The following is a 10665-nucleotide window of genomic DNA, read 5'->3' on the forward strand; positions in this document are numbered from 1 at the left end:
CGGAACCAACCCGTGACAGTGCTCCGGCCCTTCTTGTCCGTATGATCAACTGACAATCACTAGTACTGACAAGGACTGACTGTGATTTCCCAGCTAATTTTATTTCGTTATCATACACCGTAGCATATAAGGACCAGCGTCTGTCATTACTTGGCTCTTGTTCATCTCCTTGTTCGGAATGGACAAGCTACCTACATATTCCGAGTCTCCACCAGTTGACTTTCCGCGACTGGCAAGATGGAAGCTGAAGCACAGAATGGCACCAATAGCACTCACGTTGTGTTTGATATCCATAGCGAGCTTACTTTTATCTCTGTCACAGATCGCGTTACTAGGAAAGCAGGCCGTTCAGCTCCCCCTCCATGCTGAGCAGATACTGCAGAGATGCAACATGCTACACGCAAAGCCTGGCCCACCTTCCGACTTTCACCAACGCACTGAGTCTGATCGTTTTGTCGAAGGAACCCCCGCGACTCTCATTAGAAATGCGTCCATTTGGACTGGAGATCGGGAGATCACGCAAGGGGATATCTTGCTCGATAAGGGTATCATCAAATTTGTTGGACATGCAAGTCCAGGTATGTTCAACAACTTCAAGGACTTGGTCACATTGGATGCAGGTGGAAGTTGGGTCACACCTGGGTACGCGTGCACATGATCAAACCTCTCTTTCTCTTCTCTAATCCTACACCCAGGATAGTCGACCTTCATTCCCACCTGGGTGTTGACAGTGCCCCAGCTCTAAATGGCGCAGGTGATACCAATTCATTGAAAGGTATTACATCATCTCATGTCTCAATGATGCATGAAGATCCATTTTTTTTGCAGGTCCTATCTTACCCTGGCTTCGCAGCCTGGATGGACTCAATACCCACGATGATGCCTACAGACTCAGCATATCCGGTGGCGTAACCACCGCAAATGTCCTTCCTGGATCTGCTAATGCCATTGGTGCGGTCAACTTGATTCCTTGGTGTGGTGCTATTAACACCTCCTACAGGTGGCCAGGCTTTCGTTATTAAGCTTCGTCCCACTGCAGAACGCTCTCCCTCATCTATGCTCCTGGAACCACCCTATACTCTCAATGGCACGCATGTTGATCCGACCTTGCCTCCAAGATGGAGACAAATGAAGTGCATATCCTTTTCTTTTTTGAAGCACATGTACTGATCTATTTTAATCACAGACACGCGTGCGGCGAGAATCCCAGTAAGCTTTCATTCTTCCTTATCTCGCATATCCTTGTCAAACACGAATTCGAGGTCGTGTATACGGTAACACGCGTATGGACACTTTCTGGGCTTTCCGACAGGCGTGCGTTCTACAGGCTCTCCTTGGCTTCCTTCTCATGACAACACCTATACCCACAGATATGATACTGCTAGGCAGATTAAAGAACAACAGGACGCGTATTGCACTCGTGCGCTAGCAGGTGAATGGGAAAACCTCGGCGAGTTCCCTGACAACCTACAGTGGGAAGCGCTTGTCGATGTATTGCGCGGGCGTGTCAAGGTATGTTTCAGTATTTCCTATTATGTAAGAGGACATCCTAATATCTTTTTCCTTGAAATCAGGTTCACACGCATTGTTATGAGGCGGTTGATCTGGATGACTTTGTCCGTGTGCGTAACGTCGAAGTGGTTGTGCTATGGGTTGCTGATGAGGTTTGAACAATAGCTTACCAACGAATTCCAATTTCCGATCGCTGCGTTCCACCACGCTCATGAGACATACCTCGTCCCAGGAACTCTTAAGCAGGCGTATGGTATAGTGATCTCGCTTTACTGACCTCTTATTGTGTTGATCCGTTCTGCAGGCCACACCCCTGCAGCAGCCTTGTTCGCCACGAATGCCCGGTACAAGCGTGAGGCATACCGCGGGTCGGAATTCGCTCCGCGTATTCTAGCCGAGAACGGGATCGACGTCGTGATGAAGGTCTGCACATTTGTGTTCCCCCTGACTCCTATGCTGATTTGATGTATCGCACAGAGTGATCATCCTGTCCTCAACTCTCGCTTCTTGTTATACGAGGCGCAGCAAGCGTACATATACGGCCTTCCGGCACATCTTGCTCTTGCAGCTGTTACGTCGACATCCGCGCGCATCATGGGGCAGGACCATCGGATTGGATTCATCCGCGAAGGTTTGCTACTATCTTTTCAAAATCGAACACATGCTGACATATTTCCAATACCAGGATATGACGCTGGTCAGTCCACTTGCTGCATCTCTGTCGCGAACCGTGACTAATTCTAACTACCACCCAGATCTTGTTGTATGGGATAGCCACCCTCTCGCGCTAGGTACAACGCCACAACAAGTCTGGATTGACGGCATTCCCCAACTTTCTGAGCCCGCCGTCGCCTCAAAACCTGCGTCCTTCCAACAGGCCCCGCGCACACCAAATTTTGATCTCGAAGCTGCCGCGGCTATCAAGTATGACGGTCTCCCGCCCCTGACGCCGAAAAAGGCAAAAGATTTGGTGGTGCTTGCGAATATAAGTAGCATGTTTGTGCCGGATGGAATGGGTGGTGTAATGAGTGTGGCCGAAGTAGGAGAGGGCAGTGTGGTAGCACTCAGGAAGGGTGTGGTGCGATGCTGGGGTGCTGCAGCTGCTTGTGCGGATGAATTTGCCTCAGAAGATGCCGAGTGGATCGACCTCGAGGGCGGGTCTATCGCGTGCGTTGTCACTGACTTTCAGCCCTATTCTCTCATGTTAACGCGACTTACGTAGTCCTGGCCTTATCTCTTACGGCTCCCCACTTGGTTTGGAAGAGATTCAAGGCGAGAGCTCAACGCACGACGGCACTGTTTTCGACCCTCTCACCGGCTCTATCCCAAGCATTCTCGCAGGGAGCGAGCTCATCAAGGCTTCGGATGGTCTCCAGTTTGCTGGGCGCGACACGCTGTAAGTTGTCTATCGAATTACCGCTATGTCTGCTCTAACTCACAATCACGCTAAAGCATTGCCTACCGCGCGGGTGTCACTACAGGTGTCACCGCGCCAAGCTCAAATGGGCTCATTGTTGGGCTGAGTACGGCGTTCAGCACTGGCGCAGCGCACAGACTTGAGGACGGGGCTATCATCCAAGATGTTGCGGCACTGCATGTGCAAATTGGTCACTCAAACCGAGGACCGAGTGTCAGCACGCAAATCGCAGCACTAAGGAACATACTGCTGGATGATAAGAGTAGTACCACGTTTACTGAGGTTGCAAAGGTATGTTTCCATCTGTCTTTCTGTGTCATGATGTATCTTAATGTATATCCCATAGGGCGCTATACCCCTGGTTGTGCAAGTCCAGAACGCGGATATCATTGCCTCGCTTATCGAGCTGAAGAAAGAGATCCGCGCGCGCACCGGGACTGATATTCAACTCACTGTTTCAGGTGCTGCTGAGGCCCATCTTCTTGCCAAGGAACTTGGTGAGGCGGGCGTCGGTGTTATTCTCACACCGTCACGTCCCTTCCCTGATTACTGGGAGTCAAAGAGGATGTCAGTGATTATGCATTAGACTGTGTCAACAAACTCATTATCTACCAGATTGCCTGGCCCGCCATTGACCCATGAGAGTGCTATTACCACCCTCCTAGCTCATGGTGTTACTGTTGGTATCGGTAATGTGGAGCAGTGGAGTGCTCGCAACACGCGCTTCGACGTAGCATGGGTGTGTAGATTCTCTTTCATCAAGTTTCCGGCTTATCGTATGGCTACCAGGCTGCTCTTGAGAGCTTTGATAGGATCTCAAAGGAACAAGCTCTCGCACTTGCGTCAGTCAATCTTGAGAAGCTGTTGGGAGTCAAGCCCTCTGGAGGGCTCGGCGATATGGTCGCAACTCGTGGCGGTACAGTCCTCGACTCTGAAGCGAAAGTCGTCGGCATTATCTCAGCTCGCAGAGGCGTCGTAGACCTAATCTAGATATAGGATAGCAGCAGGACAGCATTCGAGATAGCGATACACGGGAAGGAGGATACCACGGAGTGCAGCGTGGCACGACTTTGATACTTATGAAAAGTGCTTATTGCGGCTTTCCTATGAGGGACTGTCTGATATGGTCCTGAATCAAAGGGAGCCCTTTCATAATGAGCTTAATGGGTTTGGTCTCGTCTATGTTGATCGAATCAGATCTAAACGTAGTCACTTCTAAAAGACACGAACCGATCTGAAGGACTCTACCATGTCTCTTGAGAATCCTCGCTTCAGGAGCAAACGCTGGGTGCTCTGGATGGACAATTACGACCGAGTTCTTTGTGGCATATGATTAGATATGCTAGCTGCAACAAAACACGATACAAACCTTGGAATACCATGCTCGGAGCTCATCAGCGTCCTTGGGTATCAACGGGATGCTTATGCTTCCCACAACCTGTATCACCGTATTGACATAGCGAATCATGCCGACCGCTTAGTAGAAGTGAGCTACCTTCAAGTATGTTTAGAGTACGAGATACGTACGACGACTCTCCATAAGCTCCATAAGTGCATGACAGCCGGGGCCATGTCCAATGAAGACAATGTTTTTCGCTCCCGAAAGCCTGAAGAAAACTTAGCTTTTAGAGCTAGGAAATTCGTGGAGACGGCCAACTGTATATAGTTATCCCATAGGTATGTAAGAACGTCTCGTGTCCACGACTCTACGTGTTTGTGGCCGCGCTGACAGGCCAAAGGGGTCAATACTAAATACCACAACATGAACACTAGTATACGTACCGGCAGAGGCGAGGTAAATGGTCTCGGGAAGACATTGACATCGAGCAGGGCATATTTTTCCTTCATAATCCATGAAATGAGTTCCTTCGAAAAGTCGATCTGGGACATGTTAGCATGAGTTGTATAAATGTGCCGTCAAAGATGGGCAGCTGACTAGATAAGAGTTCTCCATCTGCACATCGCACGTGGGCTTTCCGTCCAGTTCTATGCGCAGATTTCCGCTGTAATAAAGTCAGCAATGAACAACGAGATCACTCGAGGAATGTTCACAATTCATGGACAAATACAATAATTGTAGGATTTTCTAAAAAGTCGTTCCTGCGTTTTGCTCAGTCTAACAAAGTAGTAACAAATCAGACTACGCACGTGCACATAACTTGAGAGCCGAAACGCTCTTCAAACATCTTGGTCATTAATGGAACCTGGAGCATTTGGTATTGCGTGTAGAGAAAGTGTTGTCTGTGGCCCTTGAGAATTTCTGCAAGGAAGTCATGAAACGCGAAATACACGACATAGAAGGAAATGCTTACCTGGGATTGAGAATGATATTTCATCGACCTCTGTAAGGAAGTTTGTATGAGCACTCGACTGTTTCCCGCTGGATATGAGGAGACAAACCTTCGCGTGGTTCACAGGCCTTGGGGTTCACGCTCTTCCAGTATTTGCTCTGTTCCATAGCAACTTGCCAAACTGTTTCTGTCCCTGCCTCAGACGCAACCATAGGGGGGAGCTCAGGAGGAGCCTCGCCAAGAAGTACGCGAGCGACTGCAAGAGAAGAGTTAGATATCGAATCAAGGTTATAGCCACCCTGTGGAAATTGGAATCGGAAACTCAGAATGTCATGGATTAAGCTATCATCAATAAACCTACCTCTAAGGCGACGACTAACTTTCCACCAGCAAGCCCCGATAACATGTGTGTCATGTGTGCGTATCCCGCTGGAGAAACAAAACATTCGCCAAGATCATCCCCAACAGCAGCGTCAAAGCCAGCAGAGACTTCATAATGTTAGCCCGCGGGTGGCATGAAAATAAAAGAACACACTAATCACTAGGTCTGGAGCAAATTCCATTCCTATTGGCATCACGATTTGTTGGAAGGCGTGAATATAATCCGCATCTGTCATGCCCTTCTTCGGCCAGGGTATATTGACAGAGCTGCATTCATCAACCTCTGTGAAGCTGAACGAGGGGTGTTCACTCACTAGCCGAGGCCAGCCCCTTCACCACAGGATTCCATGCTGCCAAATGGTCCACACGGGTAAAATTGCCCTCGCTCGTAGCGATGCAATGAGATGTACAGAACGGAGGGATCATCATTGAAAGCACGCTGTGTTCCATTACCTATACAGGCATTTATATGATGAAATTCATTTAGTAATTGACGTACCATGATGTACGTCCCTTCACAGAAAGTAAGAATACGTATAAAAGAAAGATCGCGAAGACCTACCAGTCGAGTATCAAGATCTTTTTAACTGGAGTCAGAAACTGTGTGACCTTTGCAGCGACAGCGACATTGTTAAAAAAACAAAAACCCATGTGCTCCTCAGGCTCAGCATGGTGCCCGGGGGGTCGTACTATTGCAAAGGTCTTCTTCAGCTCACCACGAGCCACAGCGAGACAGGCCTCAATCACGCCTCCACAACTCAAGCGCGCAGCTCGGGTAGTACCGCTGGTAACGTACAGAGATAGGGACTCATAATATGCTTCTGATTCAAAAATTTCGGACGGTGTCATTGCTGAAGAAGCAGGTAAATTCTCGAAGTAAGCAATGTATCTTATGCATGAAACACTAGTGCGGATATGATTTACGAGCCGCCACTCACATTGAATCGCAAGGACCTTGTGCCAATGTTCTTGAGAATGGACAAGAAGGACTTCATCTCGCTTTACAGGTCGAATCGGGATTTGTTTCATTTTCTGCAATAAATTCGCATCGCGAATTGCCGTTCGGATTCTTGATATTCGTTCTGGCTGCTCCGGATGCTCCCCAGTTGCCGATGAATGGAGCATCATGTCCTGAGAATAGACATAACCGACCGTGAAATGCGGCAGACGGTGCGGCACGGAGGAGGCGCGTTGGACAGGACTCAATGAACGTTGAATGGATACTTGATCTTGGTGATGGTCTTCTCCATCTACGTCCATTGGATTTACTTGTCCTGTCATGGTGAGCTCAGTACCAGCCGCGCTCGATAGAGCTCGGAGACTTGTTTGAAAGAAGAATGAAGGAGATAAAATCACTATAGATCCAAAACTTTAGTTTACAGACAAGGAGGGCAAGTGAACAAAACAAGACCAAACACCGGTGAACCTGCCGGTAACCAAAAACATGATACTTATGACGGCATGCGACTACCAGTAACCACATGCCATGCGTGTGCACCGCTCCCTTCTCAAGATCCCAGGACTGAGCTCAGAGCGCTGAGAGCACAGGTGAGATTTTTTTAGCTTGGATGTCACCATAGCGATCACGAATGCTTAGGTTAAACTATGTATTCTTACCAGTTCCGACTCCGAGCCGTGCACAGACTCTGCGGAATCCGTTGAGTTCACTAATGAATTAAGTCCCGGGTTACCGTGACCGCCACGACTACTACTACGCCTCAAGGTCAGCACTATACTTTATTTTCACTCTTCCCCACACACCATCACCTATTAATATTTGCTTACAATGTGCTTTCTCAGATCCTGCTAGATCTGGCATCTAATTTTCTTTTTTCTTGGCGACCCGATTTTCATTACCCACCGCGTTATTAGGTTCCATTAGCGCCATGGCCTTCAGCCTCAAAAACTACCTGCTGTATTCCCCGTATTTTTGTTTCTGCATACCAGTGCGATTCGGATTCGTGCTATTGACTTGTCTGTCCTTCCTGTTTTCGGGTGTACTATCTGTTTTGGTGTGGTTTGAACTGTCTCGTGCGTGTGCTCAGGTCTGTCACATTATCATGATATAACACTGATCATGTTGTTAGATTCGTATTCACTAACTAACAAGGAGAAAATTTCCTTTTGGGCTGTGGGCATTATAGAAACCATATTGCTTGCTGTGTCTGTCATTGGGTGCGTGTCATACATACCTCATACTCTGAACCAATTCTTACTTACTGGTGACCTTCACATAGGTTCATTGGCGCGGTTGCCCGCAAGCAACGTTTTGTTGCGATTTACGCATACTTCGTCTATATCCATCTTCTCCTCAATGTCATTGTCGGCATCTACTTCCTCGTTACTATCCGCCAGAGCAACCGACAACAGCTAGTTGACGAATGCTATGCTGTACTCACCAACAATCCATCTGAATCCAACTGTCAAAGCCTCATGAATGTTTCAACATACGTTTTCATCGCTGTGGTATCACTTGTATTGCTTCTTGAATTATGTGCGTCCAATACATGTCCCTCTGCTCAATGCTGATGGGCATCCATCGTCATTTTAGACGGTGCTCTCATCGCCACTCGTTATCTAAACACACTCGCAAAGCAGAAGAAGGTCGAACACAGTCGCAGATTGGGATTATACCATTCAGTTGCCAACATCCGTCCCAGTCATTCTCGCGATCCAAGCGGCATGTCTGATGACATAGAATTGCTTCATCATCGAGACAGTTCCGGAACTACTTTTTCGTCACTTGGAGGTGCATATGATTATGGTGACGACGTTCTCGACATAACGCATCCACCTACAAGCAATGAGCTTGTTCCGACTCATCACCCCGATATGCTTTCCCATAACCAACGACCATCACAGTCATCAAGCACTCCCACCCATCGGCAGCAGCCATCTCATTCAAGCGCATACCCTTCATCCAGTACTTCTTCACCTCCGCGAAGCTTCCGTGCACTCCCCCCTCGTCCGTCGAGTAGTGTAGTTGCTGAAATCCCAGCGACAAGTATATCACCGCAAGTATCGGATCAAACGCCACGTACTACGACAATCTCTGACCCTCCGTCGAGCTTCTCGTACGAGAGCCGTGATCCATCAACACATCCGAATGATGACTTTGATCGACGATCAACATATTCTGTTTCTACAAACGCACATGCAGCATTGATGGAACATGCTTCGTTGATGTTGCCAAGGTTCTTTCCACCATCTAATGTTCCTCCAGTTCCGGAGTTGCCACCGTATAGTCAGTCTGGGGGATAGTATGGACTCGATGGAATAATTCCTCGATCTACTTTGACTTTTATTATTGATGATTTTTATTGCTACGACACACCGTAGTTTTGTTCTGTTGCATTTCGACAAACTCTTTAGGTCAACATATGTAAAATTTTCTATAATGGACAGTGATACCGGGATGTATTCACATTTTAAACATGAAAACGACTCTCCGCTTGCTGTTTTGAGGCTGTTGGACAACAGGTCCAAACACCGGCCTTGATGCCAACACTCTACAGAGACTTGACAGCAGAAGCAGTACTTGGCAGGGACGAACATAACGACTATATCTCCACGGCGAGACATACTAGATGACATGCACAAGCGTCATGACGCCCAACGCCAGCACATCATCGACTCCGTACGTTTCTGTCTTTCTGAACATTATGTATGAAACTCACGCCGGACCACACAGTTGCATGACCTATTGTTCCAATTGCATGCCGTCTCCTTCTTTCTCGCGCCCTCACTCGTACCACTGGTTACCAGAGCCATGTGTTGTCAATTCCTGTGCTACAAGCCGAGGGAGATCGACCCCAAAGTCTCTCTGCGATCGTGGTTCCTGCTCACTTTCTTCCTCAATTTCCCAAGCTTCTGGTTACATGCACGGGAAGGCACGGGTGAGGGGCGGACGGTCGTGCTGGATTTTGTCGGAATGGGTGCGTCCATTATTCTACTAGCTTTCATGAAAATGAAAACAATGACCTCACAGAGTATGGACCCTCTAAAATGCATCTCCTTCTGCTTGACGTCCTCATCTTGGTTTTCCTATTGCTGTTGGAAACGCTCGCATACGAGAAGTCGCTACAGCAGTCATCCTCTATCACCTCCGAGGTTCTCCTTCGACATCCCTTCGTCCCCACACTGCCACTCTCATACTCGGACGAGGATGAACAGCCGAAACCTTCCCGCAGTGAACGAACATACATAGTAGACCTGCGCCTTGCGCCCCTGATAAATCGCATACGACGGCCGGCCCCAGATGTAGTAGAGCAGCCTATGGAGGCACTTCCACTTCCTAATACCACCAACATCCCCGTGATACCCCTCCGTATTCAGGCATTCATGAGGACGAGAGGACGTCCGTCGCAGCCCGAACATGGTTTCACAGCTTCAGGTGGACAGGAACAAACTGAGACGGAGCAAAGGTTACCAGGGAGCATGGGAACTGAGGATGTCGACTAGTTAACGTCGTATGTATCTTAATGGCATGGCTTTCCAAAAGAACGCAAATCTACATCATCTCCTGGGCGTCTGCATCTTCGCATACATTTACATAACTAGGCATCACCATTTGCGTTTCATCTTGAGAAATATACAGGGTCAGAAGATGCGTCCTTTATCATCACAAAGAAGACATACAGCTTCACGCAAACACTGCCCGAACTTTTCAAATTCCTGTTTGCAAGAATCTTTGCGAACATCTGTATAAGCAGCAAGTATGCATTTTCCATATGCCGTTGCATGCGATGAGCATGTGGTAGTCGAATGCAGTGCTAACTGCCTGAGAGGCGTCGTGCTTGTCTTTGCTGTCTGCATGACCGACGACTGGGAGCAGCACTGCTCCCGGCAATTTAAACTGCTGATTAGTCAACGACGATGAATGCCGCAAATTGCTTAAACGGCGAATAGCGGCTTCGGAACTTCCACTGACCAAAGCCGAATACATGATGCAGCTCTAACGCACACACCACCACTACATAGCACGAAGGGCTTCAAGTCATCCGACGCGGAAAGCGCGGTATATAATAGTCTTTCAAGGTCCTAGTCGTACCGTTGTCGAACCTA

General features: G+C 48.2%; 5 protein-coding genes across 5 annotated transcripts; 3 read left to right on the top strand and 2 right to left on the bottom strand.

Moving 5' to 3' along the window:
* The first annotated feature begins 1 nt into the window (after position 1).
* On the top strand, positions 2 to 3969 carry DFJ58DRAFT_119479 (carbohydrate esterase family 9 protein). Its single transcript, XM_041378711.1, has 19 exons — positions 2 to 35; positions 94 to 642; positions 696 to 775; positions 829 to 951; positions 1001 to 1133; positions 1187 to 1209; positions 1263 to 1314; positions 1371 to 1512; positions 1575 to 1622; positions 1678 to 1765; positions 1817 to 1935; positions 1990 to 2143; positions 2198 to 2209; positions 2268 to 2679; positions 2735 to 2908; positions 2965 to 3220; positions 3276 to 3496; positions 3545 to 3668; positions 3719 to 3969. The coding sequence occupies exons 2-19, from the start codon at positions 179 to 181 to the stop codon at positions 3917 to 3919; spliced, it is 2826 nt and encodes a 941-aa protein (XP_041238404.1). The 5' UTR covers positions 2 to 35; positions 94 to 178; the 3' UTR covers positions 3920 to 3969.
* DFJ58DRAFT_119505 (histone deacetylase clr3) lies at positions 3964 to 7007 on the bottom strand. Its single transcript, XM_041378713.1, has 17 exons — positions 6540 to 7007; positions 6164 to 6452; positions 6101 to 6114; positions 5916 to 6054; positions 5756 to 5868; positions 5582 to 5709; positions 5330 to 5519; positions 5242 to 5271; positions 5078 to 5189; positions 4982 to 5029; positions 4866 to 4932; positions 4712 to 4810; positions 4587 to 4654; positions 4457 to 4536; positions 4299 to 4405; positions 4160 to 4247; positions 3964 to 4108 (listed from the first exon to the last, which is right to left on the bottom strand). Exons 1-17 carry the CDS (start codon positions 6880 to 6882, stop codon positions 4020 to 4022), a joined length of 2004 nt encoding a protein of 667 aa, XP_041238405.1. The 5' UTR covers positions 6883 to 7007; the 3' UTR covers positions 3964 to 4019.
* A 57-nt stretch (positions 7008 to 7064) lies between these two features.
* On the top strand, positions 7065 to 9061 carry DFJ58DRAFT_813094 (uncharacterized protein). Its single transcript, XM_041391573.1, has 6 exons — positions 7065 to 7149; positions 7222 to 7324; positions 7402 to 7632; positions 7689 to 7776; positions 7839 to 8095; positions 8153 to 9061. The coding sequence occupies exons 3-6, from the start codon at positions 7488 to 7490 to the stop codon at positions 8860 to 8862; spliced, it is 1200 nt and encodes a 399-aa protein (XP_041238406.1). The 5' UTR covers positions 7065 to 7149; positions 7222 to 7324; positions 7402 to 7487; the 3' UTR covers positions 8863 to 9061.
* DFJ58DRAFT_813098 (uncharacterized protein) lies at positions 9062 to 10426 on the top strand. Its single transcript, XM_041391574.1, has 4 exons — positions 9062 to 9238; positions 9293 to 9536; positions 9590 to 10182; positions 10240 to 10426. The coding sequence occupies exons 1-3, from the start codon at positions 9194 to 9196 to the stop codon at positions 10060 to 10062; spliced, it is 762 nt and encodes a 253-aa protein (XP_041238407.1). The 5' UTR covers positions 9062 to 9193; the 3' UTR covers positions 10063 to 10182; positions 10240 to 10426.
* On the bottom strand, positions 10114 to 10456 carry DFJ58DRAFT_119581 (uncharacterized protein). Its single transcript, XM_041378714.1, has 2 exons — positions 10240 to 10456; positions 10114 to 10182 (listed from the first exon to the last, which is right to left on the bottom strand). The coding sequence occupies exons 1-2, from the start codon at positions 10414 to 10416 to the stop codon at positions 10165 to 10167; spliced, it is 195 nt and encodes a 64-aa protein (XP_041238408.1). The 5' UTR covers positions 10417 to 10456; the 3' UTR covers positions 10114 to 10164.
* Between the last annotated feature and the right edge of the window lie 209 nt (positions 10457 to 10665).

The sequence above is a fragment of the Suillus subalutaceus genome (genome assembly GCF_016647625.1).
Source record: "Suillus subalutaceus strain FC151 chromosome Unknown DFJ58scaffold_150, whole genome shotgun sequence".
Taxonomy (NCBI): domain Eukaryota; kingdom Fungi; phylum Basidiomycota; class Agaricomycetes; order Boletales; family Suillaceae; genus Suillus; species Suillus subalutaceus.

What these genes read in the sequence shown, in the direction of transcription:
- DFJ58DRAFT_119479 (XM_041378711.1), top strand. Translation starts at nt 179, where the DNA reads ATGGACAAGCTACCTACATATTCCGAGTCTCCACCAGTTGACTTTCCG. An exon ending in TATTGCGCGGGCGTGTCAAG is followed by an intron (nt 1,513 to 1,574) that starts GTATGTTTCAGT and finishes CCTTGAAATCAG; the next exon opens with GTTCACACGCATTGTTATGA. An exon ending in CGTTTACTGAGGTTGCAAAG is followed by an intron (nt 3,221 to 3,275) that starts GTATGTTTCCAT and finishes TATATCCCATAG; the next exon opens with GGCGCTATACCCCTGGTTGT.
- DFJ58DRAFT_119581 (XM_041378714.1), bottom strand. Translation starts at nt 10,416, where the DNA reads ATGCAGACAGCAAAGACAAGCACGACGCCTCTCAGGCAGTTAGCACTG.
- DFJ58DRAFT_813098 (XM_041391574.1), top strand. Translation starts at nt 9,194, where the DNA reads ATGCACAAGCGTCATGACGCCCAACGCCAGCACATCATCGACTCC. An exon ending in GCCAGCACATCATCGACTCC is followed by an intron (nt 9,239 to 9,292) that starts GTACGTTTCTGT and finishes CGGACCACACAG; the next exon opens with TTGCATGACCTATTGTTCCA. An exon ending in GCTGGATTTTGTCGGAATGG is followed by an intron (nt 9,537 to 9,589) that starts GTGCGTCCATTA and finishes ATGACCTCACAG; the next exon opens with AGTATGGACCCTCTAAAATG.
- DFJ58DRAFT_119505 (XM_041378713.1), bottom strand. Translation starts at nt 6,882, where the DNA reads ATGACAGGACAAGTAAATCCAATGGACGTAGATGGAGAAGACCATCAC. An exon ending in AATATCATTCTCAATCCCAG is followed by an intron (nt 5,190 to 5,241) that starts GTAAGCATTTCC and finishes ACTTCCTTGCAG; the next exon opens with AAATTCTCAAGGGCCACAGA. An exon ending in TGGTAGAGTCCTTCAGATCG is followed by an intron (nt 4,109 to 4,159) that starts GTTCGTGTCTTT and finishes CGATCAACATAG; the next exon opens with ACGAGACCAAACCCATTAAG.
- DFJ58DRAFT_813094 (XM_041391573.1), top strand. Translation starts at nt 7,488, where the DNA reads ATGGCCTTCAGCCTCAAAAACTACCTGCTGTATTCCCCGTATTTTTGT. An exon ending in GGTGTGGTTTGAACTGTCTC is followed by an intron (nt 7,633 to 7,688) that starts GTGCGTGTGCTC and finishes TCATGTTGTTAG; the next exon opens with ATTCGTATTCACTAACTAAC. An exon ending in CTTGCTGTGTCTGTCATTGG is followed by an intron (nt 7,777 to 7,838) that starts GTGCGTGTCATA and finishes ACCTTCACATAG; the next exon opens with GTTCATTGGCGCGGTTGCCC.